The following is a 17,992-nucleotide window of genomic DNA, read 5'->3' as shown; positions in this document are numbered from 1 at the left end:
CTACAAATGGTTCTGATCCCTCTGGGGAAGGGGAAGTCTTCTTCCAGTGTGGCTTGTCCTTCTGGTACCCAGAGCCAGAGTGTACCTCAGATCCTGGGCAATAAAGGTACTCATTGGCTGCATGACCTGGTGGGCCAGGACCATGACTCAGACTTAGCTGATAACAGAGCACTGCCCACTGTCCAGGCTTTCACTATATTTCCAGTATTTTCAGGGCTCTCTTCATAATCTCAAACTAGGTTCTGATATCTCTAGCTCAACTTCCTGCCTTCCTCCAAGTTCAATCCTATTTACTTCAGCCTGTCTCTGAAGTTCAAATATCTATCATTTGTCTATCTGTCTGCACAGCCATGATTGACAAGTACAATGAATGAAAATGTCTCATTCCTGTCTGGCTTGCCTTTCATTACATTGGGCAGCGATATGCTGTGGACCGCAGAGGACAAAGACAAGACAGATATTTAAAAAGGGTTGGTTAACAATATCTACTTGTTCATTCTACATTGAATTTTAAAGGTATTTAGGACTTAAAATTTTTTTGTGAAATGATGAGAGGGTAGTGCAAACTCTGATGTAGCCAATAAAATCTGGACCTCAAATAATCGGTTGCTGAAAGTGTCCACTAGTCCCGGAGCTCCCGAGATCGATAGTTTAGCTTGGCCCCTGAAGCCAATTAAGAGCTTTATCTTAGCATAAAAATAAAGAGGAGTTAAAAACTCATTCCTTTCTCAGCCTTCTTCTCCCTTCATTTTTTTTTTTTTAATTGCGATTTGCAGTTTTTCTTTTAAAAGGTCTGGAACTCTTTTTAAAGAGGGGGTGGGATTGATGTAAGGAAAGTGCCGTTTACCAGGGGGAAAAATGCATATAATGGTGAGTTTCAAGGACATGTTTCAACGAGAAACACTTGGTGCTTCGCTAGAAAGAGGCAAGGGCACGAAATTCAGCGTCTTGGAATAATTCCCTTCCTGGATTCAAAGATTCATTTATTGAAATAAATCAGGAAGCATTGGCAGAACGGAAATCCGCTTGCTGGGTTTAAAGGGTCTTTAAAATGTTCCGAGTGTTAGATTGCAAGTCTTTCTAAATACAAAACAGAAGAAAAGACCGCAGTGTTTCCCTTGGACTTAAAACCGCTAGATCTCCGACTTGGGATAATTTCATGTCTGCCACAGAGACTGTGTTTTAAGAGGAAATTCTGCCCCATAGAACAACTGCTGTACATGTTTTGTTTTTTAGCAGGCTGGATTGAAGAGAAAAGTGCTGCAAAGTGGGGCTCTGGGTTCTATGGAGAAACCAGTTTGTTCCTACTGCCCGTCTGGTCGTTCTATTTCCCTCTTGCTTCTCCAAGATGGATCCTAAAATTCTGGCTCAAAAGCTTTGCTCGTTTGGCAATGATCAGTTTCTCTGATTTTATTTATTGCTTCAGATTTGGGCATGAAAATAAATCTTTTTCCTATTTACTGTTTGAACTCAGTGTGAGGGAAAGGATCCCATTATATTTCCTATCCATACAGACATGTGGATATTTAGACCAGACCACATACAACTGGGGGACACATAAAAGAGATTTATTGGTTAATTTACGCCGCCTAATACACATGTAAACCCCAGTAAGCCAAAGCTGCCGAGGGAGCCTCGGTTCTAGCGTAAAATAAGAACCACGACCCCTGGGTCCCAGTCTCCCTGCCCTGCCCTGCCCTGCCCTGCCCAGTGCTTCCTTTCTCCACCTGAGAAACGAAGAAACCAGAGCTCTCTTCTGTCTTACTCCAGCCTGTGTACAGAAAAAAACTTTTCTTCGCTTGCTTTCCGCCACCACTCCGCTCCTCTCAGACTCAGCTCCCTAAAGCCCCCTGTCCCCCGAAGTTGTTCCCAGGATCTCCTCAGAAAAAGGAGTTGAGGGGTGGGGGCTGCAGGTAATCAGGAGAACCTTGCCTATTATTATTTTGTTGCCTAACAGGAGTGGTTTGCTTGGCGGGGGCGGGGGGGGCGCGTTAGTTGTTTTCTTAGGCGGTAACTTGCTATATCTGGAGGTATTTCGCTTTCTATCGTGTTCCAAGGGTCAGGGTTCCCCCTCCCCCCCAAAGGAAACCTCCACCCACGCCAACCGAAATAGAATTCGAAATTGCCTGCCTCTGCCCTGCAGCTCACAAAGTCCCCAGCCTCGTCCTCTTGGGGGTATCTGGGGTCCCTGCGCCCCGCCGAGCAACGACACCCCCTCAAGAGTCGCACACTCGAGCTGGGCCGTGCTGTCCCAGGAAGGGCTCCACCGCCCGGGGTTCTGGCCTGGCTGAACCGCCTCAGGTCGGCCCCTTAACAAGCATCCCCCCTCCCCACTTCTCGGTTGATGATCTAATTGAATTATGCCTTTTTGTTCCAGGGACTACAGAGCACGTGCTGGAGGCAATTAATTATCGGAATGTGGTCAGATGAAGACGGACAGTGGGCACTGGGTAGGTCAGCGGCGGCAGCATCCCCCGCCCTGCGCTCGGGACCCCTCCCCCAAAAGGGGCTGGCGAGGGTCCCTCGGCCACCCTCCTTCCTCGGCTCCTCCTTGCCCCCGCAGCCCCGACCCGGACTCTCAAACGCGCGTAGGCCCCTGGTTCTCGGGGTACCTGGCGGGGCTCCCCGGAAACCCTCTCATCAGCGCTGGCCGGGCTAGGGCTCGAGAGCCACCTCTTCGCTGCCCCCGAGCCCCGCTCTCCTCCGGGCTGACGCCGGAGGAGATCCAAACTTTTTCTGATCAGCTGCGCGCCCAGGTTCCGTGGGGGCTGGTGGGAAGTGAAGAGAGGTAAAAAGAAGGAAGGATATAAAGGGGGAAGGGAGAAGAAACGCGGAAGAGTAAGCTATCCTCCCTTTTTGTAAAGCTGACTCCAGGGAATTCATTTACATAATTTAGGCTTATTTGTTCTTCTCTGAACCTTCCCCCCCGCAACCACCATCCCACCCTTCCCGCAAAGAAACCCGCTGCTGAGCGACACTGAAACCAGTCTTGGCGAGCCTATTTTCAGTAGCTGTAATAATTTAAGTCAGCAGTGAACTCACCTTCCAAACTGGGGGGAGAGCTCTGATGTAGAGGGAGAATTGGGGCAAGTTTGAAGGGGATGGGGTGACTACAGCAAGTGCGCTACCGGCAGGGTTTGCCCCCAGCAAACTGGCAAAGAAAGAAGGTGAAGTCTGGACCATGCCTGGAGGAATGGGGGGCAGGAAGTGAAAGACTGTAGTTTATAAAGCGCTGCTTGAGGCGGTCTCTCCAAGCGTCTCTGAACTTGATCAGATGTTCTGTTTCCTACAGAGAGATGGCGGCCAGGCTGTAAGGCTGCCTCAAGGCGCAGACTTTGGGGCTCGGCTCTCCTCGGGGTGTGACAATCACAGCCACCTTTCTCTCTCTCTCTCTCTCTCTTTTTTTTTTTTTTTTGCCATTCTCGCTCTCTTATATTCTTTGCAAATACCCTGCTGAACAATAACAACAACAACAAAAAAAGAGTGGATTTATAGCCTTGTCTGAACCTGGTCATTACGTCCAGAAAGACCTTGCACCAGACAGGAGAGGGGGCCCTGATCCCACACACAACCCTAGAAAGACAATCTTTAAGGGTAAGAAGTTCCCGAGGTGGCTAGAAGCTTCTGCGGGTAGAAGGAGAAGAGGGCAAAGCCTGGCAGTTCAGAGGGAAGAAAATTCCACCTCCTCCACCTCACAAGCCCCATTCCCGCCCCCACTTTTGCATTTGGAAAATGTTGAGAATTCGAAGCTGATTAGCCCAGTGGTTTGAAAACAGGCACTGATCCGGTGTGTGTGTGTGTGTGTGAGAGAGAGAGAGTGTGTGTGCAGTAAGTTTGCTGTGTAGTTCACGCTGTTTGCATGTTCAGCGTGCCAGGCTGTGTACATTGTGCATGTTTAGTATTTGTGCTTCGGTGTGTTTGCAGTTATACGTGCGGGTGTGTATACTGTTGTGTGTTTAATTTTTTGTGTGTCTGCTTCCCTTTTTGTGTGTAGTTTGTTGTGCGTGTTTACTGCTGTGTTTAGTTGAGAGCGTGTTTAGTGTGGTGTGTGCGAGTTTACTGTGTTACATGTGTTTGCTGTGTTGTGTCTGCTGTGTCATGTGGGAGGGTGGCGGGGACAGTGGCGAGGACAGTATACTATAGCCACTACTCACATACTGAGAGCCAATGGTTGGCTCAGACGGAAGTAACGGAGATGGCTCTAATTCTAACCATTTCTCCTCGTTTGGGCCTCGGCCGGCCGGCAGCGCTCGGTTCACAGACGGCGAGGTGGCCGGCCTGGGTCCTGCCTCTTGGGTCAACAGGACCCACCGCGGCGCGTGGGGAGGACGCGGCTAATGAGCCGCGAGAGTGAAACTGTTGTTCTCGCCGGGGGATCCGTGCCCGGGGGCACATTCTTGGGGTGGTGAGGCGGCGAGTGGGGGCGCCCAGGCAGGACTGGACGTCCAGCGCCCAGCCGACGGTGGGAACGATCCTGGCGAGGCAAGGAGTTCATTTGGTAAAAGCGGGTAAAGCGGGCGCGAGGGGTGTTCGCCCGTTTCGGGCGAGGGGGAAGCCGGGGAGAGGCCCCGGCTCCACCCCGCCGGTCGCCGGCTCGAGCCTGGCTCCACTTCCCCCACGGCAGCGCCAGCCTCGCGGAGCCCACTCGCGGGTTCCCGGCCGCTGCCGCCGCCGCCTCACCTGCCAGGCGCCGGGCCACGGCCCAATCAGCGGCTGTCGCTCGGCAGCGGCTGCCATGTTCCCCGCTCCGCGCTGCCAATCAGTGTGGCGACTGCCAATGGGCTGCGGGGCCGGGGGTCAGGTGACCACGGGCCAGCTGGCTCCTCATTGGCGCGCGCCGCGCGGCCTCCCGCTCGGTTTATGTGAGAGGAGTGAGTGATTGACTTTATCAGTCCAAGGACACTACTCTGGAGGCGAAGAGGCTGGGACTGGCGCGGCGAGCGGCGAGGACCGAGCCTGCCTCCTGCCTCCTGCCTGCCGGCCGCGAGCCGGCTCTGCTTCTAAGCGCACCCTAGCCGGGAGGCACGAGCCTCCTGGTCCCGCGGCTCTGCGCTCTCGGGGAGAGGTGGGGTGCCCGGGACAGGATTGGCAAACTCCGCCCTCCACTTATTATTTTGCTTATTTTTCTTTGTGCGCGTCTGTTAGTTTGTTAAACCAGATCTAGTTCCAGAATCTTTTCTCCTCCCTTCTTCCCCACTCCTTCTCCCCCCTCCTCCCCCCTCCAGGTCCTTCTACTTCCCCTCCTCCCTCCTGTCCCTCTGCAGGAGACTCTCTCAGCGACGGAAAGTTGCAGTCCCTGCTTCAGCCTGAGGGATCTCCCGACCACCGTGTCCAACCGTCGCCACCCCTCTTCGACTTCGACTTTGTGGAGCTCTCCTTAAGCACCCTCGATCACATCTGCGAGATCGCTGGTGTCGAAAAAGAACCACCCATGACGATGCTCCTGGACGGAGGCCCGCAGTTCCCAGGGCTGGGAGTGGGCAGCTTCGGCGCGCCGCGCCACCACGAGATGCCCAACCGCGAGCCGGCGGGCATAGGGCTGACTCCTTTCGGGGACTCGCCCCACGCCGCCGCCGCCGCCGCCGCCGCCTTCAAGCTGAGCCCCGCGGCGGCTCACGATCTGTCTTCTGGCCAGAGCTCAGCGTTCACGCCGCAGGGTTCTGGTTACGCCAACGCCCTGGGCCATCATCACCACCACCATCACCACCATCACCACGCCGGCCAGGTGCCCAGCTACGGCGGAGCCGCCTCCGCCGCCTTCAACTCCACGCGCGACTTTCTGTTCCGCCAGCGCGGCTCCGGGCTCGGCGAGGCGGCCTCGGGTGGCGGGCAGCACGGGCTCTTCGCCGGCTCGGCGAGTAGCCTGCACGCTCCGGCTGGCATCTCTGAGCCCCCCGGCTACCTGCTCTTCCCCGGGTTGCACGACCAAGGCGCTGGGCACCCGTCGCCCACCGGGCACGTGGACAACAACCAGGTCCACCTGGGGCTGCGCGGAGAACTGTTCGGCCGCGCTGACCCGTACCGCCCGGTGGCCAGCCCGCGCACGGACCCCTACACGGCCGGCGCGCAGTTCCCGAACTACAGCCCCATGAACATGAACATGGGCGTGAACGTGGCGGCCCACCACGGGCCCGGCGCCTTCTTCCGTTACATGCGACAGCCCATCAAGCAGGAGCTGTCGTGCAAGTGGATCGACGAGGCTCAGCTGAGCCGGCCCAAGAAGAGCTGCGACCGGACCTTCAGCACCATGCACGAGCTGGTGACACATGTCACCATGGAGCATGTGGGGGGCCCGGAGCAGAACAACCACGTCTGCTATTGGGAGGAGTGCCCCCGCGAGGGCAAGTCCTTCAAGGCGAAGTACAAACTGGTCAATCACATTCGGGTGCACACGGGCGAGAAGCCCTTCCCGTGCCCCTTCCCGGGCTGCGGGAAGATCTTCGCCCGCTCCGAGAACCTCAAGATCCACAAGAGGACCCACACAGGTAAGGAGGAGGGCGGGCGGGCGCGGGGTCCGCCGCGGCCGCGCGCCGCGAAGCCGACCTGCACCGCGAGGGAGCGAGGGGTGGCGGCCGTAGAGAGAGGCGGCGCCCCGCTGGGGCGGTTGGAAGAAGTAGCGCTGTCACTGTCCCTCCACCTCTCGTCCTCCCCGCCCCGCGGCGCTTTTGCCCAGTTCTAACTTCCCGGGCGGACGGCTCTGTGGTCTCAGGAACTAATTGGAACCTTCTCGCGCCCAGGAACCCACTGGCGCCGCCTCTTTTTGTCTCTTTCTGGGTTACTCTGGAGGGACTCCGAACGTGTGCAGAGAAATTGTTCACAAGCGACTTAGCTCTCGGCACCCAGTCGGGGGAGGCAACCATAGAAATGCTAATGAAAACTAACTTTCGGTTACTTCCGCTCTTTTTTACCCTTGATTGGCACATCTCCTAATTAAATGACTGGTACTTTTGTCAAACTATTTTTATTTGGAGTTCCAGGTTCAATTCAGTCCTCCGGGAGGAACGCTAACGTAGAAAAGGCACCCCAGTTTCGTGGCTTGTTCAGAGCATCTTGTAAAACTGTCCGGAGCCCCCTGGATTTATATAGTTTTCTCTTTTCGAACGTTAAGTACGACGACCTCAGCTTTTTAATGCTGGGCTTAGCAAAACCGATGCATTTGAAAGAGGCAAATTAAAAGGTACAAAGGAGGAACTAAAAGGGATTGTCCCGTCCTCGGTCCATTGTCCCTCCCGGGCTTGGCTGCCACGCTGAGATACCGGCGGAACGCGGCAGCGCTCGGAGGCCCCGGGCCGGGTTGCGGGGGGGAGGGGGGGCGGGGATACCGCAACTCGGGGGAAACTTTGGAGGAGCCAGGGTCTTGCCCTCCGGTTCGAGAACAAAGGGACTGGCAGGTTCTGGGCCGGCCCTGCCCTACCCCCGCCCCCGACCACCGCTCCCCACCCTAGCAGGCTCAACTCGCGCTCTCCATTTTTCTCCAGGGAAAAGAGATGCCACGGCAGCCCCCAGTCGGCGCTCCCTCTCCGGGCAGACCGCCGGGCGCTCTGTCTCCCGCTGCTCGGCCGGAGGACGCTCCTGGCCCTGACTCTATTTCCCCCCTCCCCACCCCCTTTGCGTTTCTGCCTTTTGCAGGTGAGAAACCTTTTAAATGTGAATTTGAAGGCTGTGACAGACGCTTTGCCAACAGCAGCGACCGCAAGAAGCACATGCATGTGCACACCTCGGACAAGCCCTATATCTGCAAAGTGTGCGACAAGTCCTACACGCACCCGAGCTCCCTGCGCAAGCACATGAAGGTAATTACCTCTTTATTAGCGGTCGGCGGTTTATAAACACTCTGCCCGACACCGGGCTGCGGAACGGAAGCGCCCGCGCTGCCAACCCTGTATCTTCCACGTTAAATCCGATTTGCTCCAGCGTTGACACCTTGAACCCATTGGGGGGACCGGGAGGGGGTACCGGGAGGGGGAGCGCAGTGGGGAGGAGGAGGGAGCGGAGGGAAAGATCAGTTGTTTACTGGGAAGCTCTAACCGAGCTCGCCGGGACTGGATGTCGCAGTGGCCGCCTCTCCCCGGCTCAACCCGCGATGAGAACTGAGAGTGCCCGCGCCGAACCCGGGGGGCGGGGGCGGGGGGCTGGGGGCTCCGTTCTTCTTCGGCTTCCGGTAAAACAATAGGGCCGAGGAGCGCGGGGGCATTCCCACAAAATTGTCGGAGCCCTCGCAGCGCCCAGGGCGCCCGTGCCACCTTTCTCTGTACCTGCTTTCCCAAGCCAGAGCGGTTTTGGCGAGACTTGGGCCCGGAGTATTTTATAGGGCCCCAAAGACTACGTGCTTACCCTGCTCCAGCTGCGGAGAAAGCATTTCTGAAGGGGCATGAATAAACTAGAGTACTTTATTCCTTTTCCACAATGCCAATCTTAGGACTCAAACTGGTTTGTTGACGAATGTCTTGGGGTTTTCTTACACATCGGTAATGTGGAAATTAGAAACAAAGCCCCCAAATCAGCAGCATTTTGTCTTTTAAGTGGGTCACTGGGCGGTCTTGCTCTTACAGTGCTCTTGTTTTTGCTTGCACAATGCCAGTTGGAATTATATTCATTATAATATATACATGTTAATTTTAGGTTCATGAATCTCAAGGGTCAGATTCCTCCCCTGCTGCCAGTTCAGGCTATGAATCTTCCACTCCACCCGCTATAGCTTCTGCAAACAGTAAAGATACCACTAAAACCCCTTCTGCAGTTCAAACTAGCACCAGCCACAACCCTGGACTTCCTCCCAATTTTAACGAATGGTACGTCTGAGGACAAACACAAACCCTGTTTAACCATAGAATGGACCAAATGCATTTTAAAAAGAAAACTGAGACCAATCAGATGGAAATGGAGCTGTAAGGCAAGAGGCCATATATAGGGCTACATCTGGTTAATTGCAATTGTCCAGGAAGGTTTTTGGGCAAGATCCAAAAGTAGCCATGCCCTTTTCTCAGGATTAGAAAATATGTTTTGGCATTTGAAGGATTAAAAAAAGATCTTCTCACTGCTTTTTCCTCCCCTTTCTCTTGCTCTCTGCTCACCCCATCCCTAAATGCCTTCAGTTCATTTTAACTCTTGTTCTGTTTCTTGAGAGGAAGTTATGGAAGGCTTATTGGTGGTGGTGATGCTAAAACTGATGGAAAAATCTTCGCCTTAGTGGTGATTGTTTAAACTCTCACAGTCTTAAACCGTGCCAAAGTCCTGTTATGTCTTGAACTTTTCCTCAAAGCATTACACTTGTGAATGTATTTTTGTCTAATGGGGTTAAAACTGTTGGTCAGTATTTTTTCAGGCTAAGGATGTGATGTTATTCTACACAAATTGTGACGTTTAGTATACAATTGCCTTTTGTAATAACTTTCTTTTTTGTAAATACATATCCATTGATGCCATATTTATCGTTTGTAATTTAATTATTGCTACAAATGCCGGGAACTGAACAATATTTATGGATAAATGTTTTCTAACAAATTCTGTACAGCTTTTGATTATAACCGCTTTAGCATTAAATTTTATTGTTTTGAAAGAAGAACACAATTTACAATTTTTGAACCACTGACTCCTTTCTCTTGTTTTGTAACAGCCTCCTTCTACAAAGAGGAGACATGAGCAAATGAAATCTTGTTTGTTGGTATTTATAACTCACTCAGATCCCTTTTTTAATTGTTAAATTATTTTTCTATTGCAGTATAGATTCTTTACAGTGTCAGTTTCCATCTGGGAAGACCCTCCTTTCTTTAGCTCAGATGGTTGTTTAACTGCGAGTTTAAATGTGTTTGTCCTGGATTTTCGGCATGCAAATCAAATATTACTGATCAATTCAGTTAGTGGCCATGACATCTCAATCTTGTACTTCAAAGACTGAGAAGCTGGATTTAATCGTCCCTGCCCTACATATATAAACCTAAGGTAACCTAATGAGTTTTATGTCCCTTAGTTTTTTATTATCTTACATAAAAATGAACATTGTGGCAGGATGCATGTCTGTCTATTCTATCAAGAGATCACCCATATACCTATATATGTTTGTATCTATGACTTATCTAATCTGCCTATCAAATCTATCTAGCTATCAATATATTTTCAAAAGTAAGCATATGTCTGAAACAGTGATGACGAGTAAGGCCAGTCGAGGCATGCTTACTTATGATTAAAGTGCTTCTTAAAAGAACCATAGTCCATTTACAATTTTGGAAGGCACATGTTGGTTTGTTTTGCTGTATATAGTTCAATTCGTAATTATCACAATTATTCATAACATTTTTATAGCGGTGTAATAACTGCAGCTGTTCTGAAATATTATGGAAAGAAAAAACATTTGCAAAATATGTATTTTTAAAAGTTCATGGTTTGTAGGCAAAGATGTTAAGAGCATTGTTTCCATTAAAATCAATAACAATGAAAAATGGTTGTTTGCTTTGTGATAAAATATTAACAATCCGTTTAATCTTAAGTGAAGCAACTCATTTGGACAGACAGTTTTTTTACAGTTGTTATATGAAAAAGAAACATTACTATTTGGGGGGGGTGGAGTGGGTAGAGTATTGAGGGTTTTTTTTTTTTACTAATTTAGGGTGCTGTTTAATATTGAGAGCCCAATCTCTGCATGAATAACCAACTTGCAAATCAGCAAATAGAATGGTGGAGATAAGGAATTGTAAAGAATTTAGAAATGTAATGAATAGGCTTAAGTATCTCCTTCTCTTGAAGGAGCAGTACTCTAGGATTTGTGGTGGCAGTCAGTTTGGTATTATTCATAATCATTTTGATTCTAGAATTTTGTTTATTGTTCTTTTTGAAGAAATAAAGTCTTGGCACAACTATTTATGTTATAACATTTTTGTATTTGGTGCCTGATTTTTTTCCATGTTCAAATAAATCAACCTTAAATTGAAATGCTCAGAGAAGTTCTGATGATTAAAAGAAACTTTGATTCCTTGGATACAGTTGAAACAGTCAAGTTATCTACTAATCTTTGTCAATAGACAATTAGTTATTGACAGTTTCTAATTGCAAATTGCTTTGGATGTGATTTCTTGTTTGTGGAGAACGGTTTTTTCCGGGTTTTTTAAGGGAAAGGCCTGAATGCCATGAACGGATTGGGATGCCTTCACAAGTGTGAGCAGGTAACCTGGTCAGTCTACTGCTCCTACCCCCAGACATTCTAGTCTTGACCTTGACATTGAGGGTGCTGGACCAAATTCCTATTTCAGGAGTTTTCCTTCACTTCAAACCAGAAAGCATTTTAAATGCTCAGCAAGTTTTCAGAAAGTGTGTACTCATAAGATTGGCTTTACATGTGTTCCAACTGAAGTCTAAGTAATGTTTTTCTTCTGAAATGTGCATTTAACTTCCACAGTTTACTGTTTTCTCTATGAATTTTCTCTCCACCCCCAACTTCACCTAACCTTAAATGACAGTAGAGTGATGGGTTGGATGCAAGATTGTTTCAAAAACTTGCTTCTCCCACCCCCCCATTAAATACATTAAACAGCCATCTCCTTAGGAGACATTAAGTTTGATCTTTCTTTACTAGGCTTGAAATTATTCTGCCATGAAAATTTACAGTAGAGCATTGTGTCCTAGAGGGGAAGATGTGAATTAACAATGATGATAACCAATATTAAGATAATGTGAAAGTTTTGCCACTCTACATGATATCCTTTAATATGGATGTAGCATCGTTATTTCTCAGTCTATCCCTCTGCCCTTGTCATTTGTTGCAAAGAAAACTTCATATTTTAGTAGAAAACTTTTCACAGATTTTCTTTCTATAATCTGACTCTGGGAGTACATATTCTTCAATTTTCAGCAAGTCTCTTAAAGAATAAGCACTCACCCCCCACCCCCGCCGCCCAACAACAAAAACCTTTGAAACCCTAAAGATAGACAGGCTGGAAAACATGAGTGTCAGCTGGATTCTTAGTAAGAAGACGGTTATTTTACTTCTTGTACCTGGTAAGACCTTTGTTAAAAGTCCATTATCTTTTCCAAAATGGGTGGTTTAGTTTAAGATTTCCACGAAGGTGTCTATTTTCAGGCAGACAGCAGTCGGGACTTCATCCAGTTTGGAAGGTTAAAGATCAGGGTCCAGGCTAAGCAGGGCTGTGGGTCCTAACTACCGCGGAGGTTGAAGAACTAACAGGGACCGCCTCTGTTCACAAAGCCTCCTAGGAAAGTTGTGTTCAGGACTTCCTCGCCCCTCCCACCCTCCTCGCCGCCCGCTGTCTCTTCGCCCCTGGCTCCTTCTCCCCTTATAAAATCCCCAAAACAAACGAAAAAAGCCTAAGGGCCTTGCTTCTGAAAGAGTCGCCACCGGTTTGCCCATCCCCTGAACCGAGCGGGATCTCAGCCCCGCAGCCGGGCTGGTTTTCTTTCGGGCGGTCTTCCCCCACGAGACCTAAGTCTAGTCGGGCTCGGCTCCGGGACGAGGCGTCGCGGAAGTCAGGGCTCCCGCTCGGGGTCCTCAGGCCCCTGGTGGGGGCGCCCGGGGTCCCTATGCACACACCAAGTTCTTGCAAGGCCCGGTCGAAGCTGGGGCCGGGGGGGAGGGGACCTCATTTCCTAGGGTCAATTCTCTTGCGGTCTCGGCCCGCTGACCCTTTGACCTCCACCTACAGGGCCCTTGGCGGCCGTAAGCCGGCGGTCGCCCGGGCTCCGAGGACGCTTCGCGCCCCATCGCCTCCCGGCCTCATTAGGCCGGCGGGTCTGTAAAGCAGGAATCAGCCGCTGCCTAATCCGGACCTGGGGTCAATATGAGCCAAAACAATGGTGAGCTCCGAAGGCCACAGCGCAGCGCTGGCCGCAAACTTTGTGTTCCATTCATTTTCTGAAGACGGTGGGGTAGGGGAGGGAGGGGAGGTACTCGCACGCCCGAAGGCCGATCCCGGCGCCCGGGGCTCTTCAATGAGAGTCCCCGGTTTCCGGCCCTCCCGGTCTCATTGCCGCGCCAGGGTTTTGGAAGGGCCGGCAGGGCTCGGAGCCCGATTCGCGGCCCGCGCGAGGGCTCAAGGGCTGGCCTAGAGGGGGCCGCCCCCGCGCCAAGAACAAGACTTTGAAGTGGGTTTTTAGCGTGCACGTGTGAGAGCCGCGCCGGGGCCGGAGCGGGGGCCCGCTGGGAGGAAAGCGGAGGCTCCGGCCCGGACCGCCCCCCTCCTCCCCCGCGCCCCGTCGCTCCGGCCTTTTCAAGCCTCGGCCGGGAACCGCCGGCCGCCCGCGCCCCGAGCCCGCGCTGCGCGCAGGCGCACAACCCGCAGCCGTCGAGTCGGATTTCGCTGCGAGGGGGCGGCGGGGGAGAGTTGAAAGCGGCTCGGCGGCGCCGCGGCCTCGGCCGGGCCGGGAAGGGGGGCGGAGGGCCGGACGGAGAGAGGGGGCTGGTTTTGGGGCGGCTCTCGGGTCGGAAACATGGCGGCCGGATGCGAACCCCCGCGGAGCGCAGCTAAGCGCTGACGGCGGGCTGCCGAACTGTTGTGTGGTTTCAACTCCCTTTTATTCCTCGGCTCGGAGCGCCTCGCGGGAGAATGTAGGTCGTGGCGGCCGAGCGCAAAATTGTTAAAAAAAAAAAAAAAAAAAAAACGGAAGCGGAGAAGTTCTTCCAGGGCATCCTGGGCGTGGGAAGTTGGCGAGCCTTCTGGGGGCTGGGGTTCCCGGGCGGGGTGGGGGGAGGCTTGGACCTGAAATCTACCCGAGGCCTCCCCACCCTCCGGACCCGACAGAAAGCGTTTCTTCTCCGACCCCTCGGGGTGGGGGATGCCGTTTTGAGCTTCGTGCCCGAGTCGGGATGCTCCTGCACCTTCGAGTCGCGAAAAATGCCAAGGAGTGGACACTGTTCCTTCCAGGACAATGGCGGGGCGCGTGAGCGGAGCACGGAGGCACCATTTCCAAACTGGGTGCCCTGGATTAGCCGCACGGATATGCCATTGCGAGTTCGAACCCTACACGTTGCTCAGGCCCCGTTTTCTGCATATCTCATTTAAACGCGGGCCTATGAAAAATAGCACTGTGCGCGCTTTTGTGTGTGCTGTTAACAGCTGGTGGTCTTACGAAAAAAGGGACAGGAGAGAAGGCCGTGATTCCGAAAACTTTCGTTCAGCTTTTGCTTAAACCGCCTTAATGCTGGCGTGTGAAAGAACCCCTGGTAGCTCTGGGATCTCGAGTCCGTGTTTTCTCTGCAGGGAAAATGGAGCAGATGTCTTTCGTGAGGGGGAAAAAAAATGTCGGCTTTTAAAAATGTAGTTTTTGACCCCCGTCTCCTCTAGGAAAATAAGCAGCACGCATTCTTTCAGGTGGCGTCTTCGTGGAGGCCAACAGCTAAACGAAAAGCCAGCCTTCTGGGCTGCCCACTGGCGAGGATTTGGGCTCCTGAAGGTGTGGGCCAGCTCCCGTGGGCCACCTTGAGAAGGGCCCCAGGTGGGTGGGCAGGTCATTAGCAAAGCTGGCGCAGATCTGGGGGGAAATCTGCAAAACAGTGCCTTTATCTGCAGAGAACAATTGATGGGGTTGTCTTTCCTCCTTTTCAGTGCACAAAGAAGACGGCTTTGGAGCAAGAATTTGGAATATGCATTTAAGTTGTCGTGCTTTGCATTGGAAACCCCTGGGCAATTAAAATAAGCCTGCCTTGTAGTATTTTCTGTCCTTTTCTTATGCGTGGTTCCTGCAAATCAAAGGGGATGGAGTCCCTTCTACCGTTTGTAAACTTGTTTTGAAATAGCCACCAAACAGATTTTTACCCCTTTGGGCGAAGTTTGCTTCCAGGGTTCAGCCTCTTCACCCCACCCTCTGACTGGAATAGAGTATTGACATCTTTGAGAGAGCAAAGGAGGTAGATGGTGCTTGCTGTATACTTTATTTTTCCATGCTGTAGTTCGAACCCTGAGATTTGAGCTTTTTCCTGGCTAAATCTCTTGGTACCAAAAGTGTCAAAAATGAAAAGTTGATTAACTTGAAAAATCTTTAGCCAATGGGTAGGCAGTTTGTCTCTCTGAGAACTGCAGTGCCCAGAACGTCTCTAAGATTGACTTTGGAATCAAGCTAAAGATGCACTGGTGAACTATCTCCCCTGGATGCCTGCGGTGTTCTTTGGGTCATTTGATATGGTAAAACTGGTTGATTTTCATAAGAGTTACATGAATGGAATTTCTTCTAAACTGGACTAATGACAAATTGGTAGAACTCTTATATTTGTTTGAATGATAACTCCAAAGGGCACTGCTTTTCCCTCTGAGGTTTGGTTTCTACCATCACTATTGAAATTTACAGCTTGAAAAACACTAAGTTTGCAGGAAGCCTTTAAAGGGGGGAATGTTCAGAGGACTTAGACTAATAATAACACAGGAGCAAAACGTCTTTGAATAAGATTCTTGTTGCCAAAAATCTGTTGAAACTAAAGAAAACATTTCTTTAAAAATCATCTAATAGAGCAAACAATTTTGTATATTTTTAATGTGATGACAGTCCAGCCTGTTTATTGATCTGATGAATAGAGAAATATGAGCCCTATAGTAACTGGAAAAATAGCCTTCACCAAATGTCAAGTTTCTAAAGTTTGTTCTCTGATAGTGTATGTTGTCTAATGTGTTTTATTAAAACACAACCTATGTAAAGACCATTTGAGCATAAGGTGTTAAAAATAGAAGATTCCATTGTGTTTTATTATACGCTAGCATTTAAAACAACATATCCAGTAATGTTTTATGATATTTTTCTAAGAGTAAATGTAGCTTGTTTTGACCTATCTGCAGTTCACTTTTTGTTTTTTTGCCAGTGTTGTCCTGCTTGGTATCCGGGACAGTCTCTAATTCCTGATGAAGAACTTGATACTGACGTTGGTATGCAGCAGCCAGCCCTCCATAACACTACCTATCCTAAATGCAGGGTTAATGCCGAACCTACTGTGCAAGAAATGATTTACTGATGAGGTTTCAAAGAAAACCACATCAATTTGGATGTCTGTTACCTTGAAGTGATCATTTTAAGAGTAGTAGCTTCTTCCCTAGGTATAAAAAGACTATTTTCTTCTTTGGTGTATTTCATTCTGTGTTGAGCAATCATTTGTGAAATGAAAAAGTGAAAAAGCACACCCCCCCCACACACACACCTCCAGCCAATTTAGGATCATGAACGCAAAGATGGAGGTGAAGACTAGCCTAATTCAGTGTGTATTATCTCATGCATTGTGTTGACCTTGTTGAAAATCTCTTTCAAATATCTGCATTCCGCATGTAGAACTAAAGTGTTTAAAACTAGAAATATGAATGCTTGTTTTGTTAATTTTTTGTTTGTGTTCAAAAAGCAACATCCAGGATCTCTACAATCGACTTAAATAAAACCATTTAAATTATTTTTTGTGATTATTGTTTTATTGCAGTGACAACCATAGCCCCTAACTAAATCCTCAGTGATCAAATAACCTTGATTAACCTGTTGAATTGGGACAATTTATATTCTATTCACATCTTTCATGATATAGCTTGGCTTTCACTGAGCAATAAACTTGGGAAAAAGACCCACCCCCCTGAACAGACCCCAACTGTTTTGAGCTCACAGTGTTTTCCCAGAGGAACTCAGGGCCAGGTGCTGGGGAGGTCCTGGGGACCTCCAGGGGAGGGGAGGAATTCAGAGTCAAGGATTGACTGGGATGATTAGAAGGAAGGACTGGAGATAGGAGTTTGGAGAAAAAAAGAGCATTTGAACACCGCTATCTGGATGAGAGAGGAAAAGACAAAGCTGAAAATAACCTTAAAGGAGAAAGGAGGGCCTTTGGAAAGGGGGCGTTGCAGCATAGCACATTATATGGATATAATTCAGAAGCTCCAAAGTGGTTCTTGGGGCAGACAACTTGGCAACCATTGATTGGAACACTTACAGAATCATGGAATATAGGTGTTATTAAAACACAAGTTGTTGTTAATTAACTGTAGTGTTAGAGAAGATGAAGACACTTCAGAGAAATTCTTCAAACTCCAGATACTTGATTTCTCATTTTAAATTTAACATCTGTAATCTAACGTGATCTCTGAGTGGCCATCATTCTATTTATTTGACGTGATTATGCCATGATGAGGTATTATAAAATTGCAGCCTGATAGAGTATATTGCTATTGGTTCTTTAGATCCAATTTTATTAAAATTTCTGCTAAGTAGACTGATGATACTGGAATTTTTTAAGTAGAGGGAAAAACTGCTCCTCTCCCTCTGATTTTTGTTGTTCATTTACATCAAGAGTTGGCGTACAGTCCAGTCAGGAAAGACTGTGATTCTTTGCTCCCTAGAACTTGACATTCTTATATCCCCCTAGAAAGATGTTAGTAGGAATTTTTGTTTTGTTTTTGTTTTTAAGAACAAGAACTGTGTTCTTTCAGACAGGCAGTGGAGTGTTATAATGGGATTATTAAGAAAGCCCTTGGAAAGGTAAACTACCAAGTTGTGCATGAGCCAACTGCACTCTGATAATAACACCTCCTAGGGTTATTCTAAGGATTAAGCAAGAAAATGTCCATAAAGAGCCTGGCACAGAGTAGGGCCTGGACAAATGTTAATTCACTTCTTTTCCTCTTGCAGGTAGCTATTGTTTCATTGCTTTGGGGTGGTTTTGTACTTTTAATATTATGGAATATTTTACTAAAAACATAGTGATTTGTACTTGGGTGCAAATTAATGCAGTTTCAGAATATAAATGGAGACTTAGGGCATTTAAGAAATACTGCATTTCATAAGCATAATCACTGGATCAGGCATGTGAGTTTATGAACATGGCTATGAATATTTAAACACATAAAATTAAAATGTTATTAAATGCCTGTTGTTCATTATCTTCCAGTGAATACACTTAACTCTTAGATTAAAAGTAAGTTGTGTACTTAAAAAATCTGTAAACATAGTAATTTAATGGTTTAATTTGACAAAATTTTTTACTTTAGTCAACAGCTTCTTACTATATTTAAATGACAATTTTACAATG

The 17,992-nt window shown here is 49.0% G+C and overlaps 1 protein-coding gene across 2 annotated transcripts; it reads left to right on the top strand.

Moving 5' to 3' along the window:
* The first annotated feature begins 4,887 nt into the window (after positions 1–4,887).
* Positions 4,888–16,048, top strand: ZIC3 (Zic family member 3). Of its 2 annotated transcripts, none has more exons than XM_027963262.3 (3): positions 4,888–6,485; positions 7,630–7,793; positions 15,797–16,048. In XM_027963262.3, exons 1-3 carry the CDS (start codon positions 5,432–5,434, stop codon positions 15,944–15,946), a joined length of 1,368 nt encoding a protein of 455 aa, XP_027819063.1. In that variant the 5' UTR covers positions 4,888–5,431; the 3' UTR covers positions 15,947–16,048. The 2 variants fall into 2 exon arrangements, with proteins under 2 accessions (XP_027819063.1, XP_027819062.1); XM_027963261.3 differs by lacking the exon at positions 15,797–16,048 and adding an exon at positions 8,623–10,868.
* The last annotated feature ends 1,944 nt before the right edge of the window (positions 16,049–17,992 follow it).

This window comes from Ovis aries, chromosome X (assembly GCF_016772045.2).
Source record: "Ovis aries strain OAR_USU_Benz2616 breed Rambouillet chromosome X, ARS-UI_Ramb_v3.0, whole genome shotgun sequence".
Classification (NCBI taxonomy): Eukaryota; Metazoa; Chordata; class Mammalia; order Artiodactyla; family Bovidae; genus Ovis; species Ovis aries.
The sequence above is the reverse complement of the archived record's forward strand: the minus strand, read 5'-3'. Positions and strand labels throughout refer to the sequence as shown.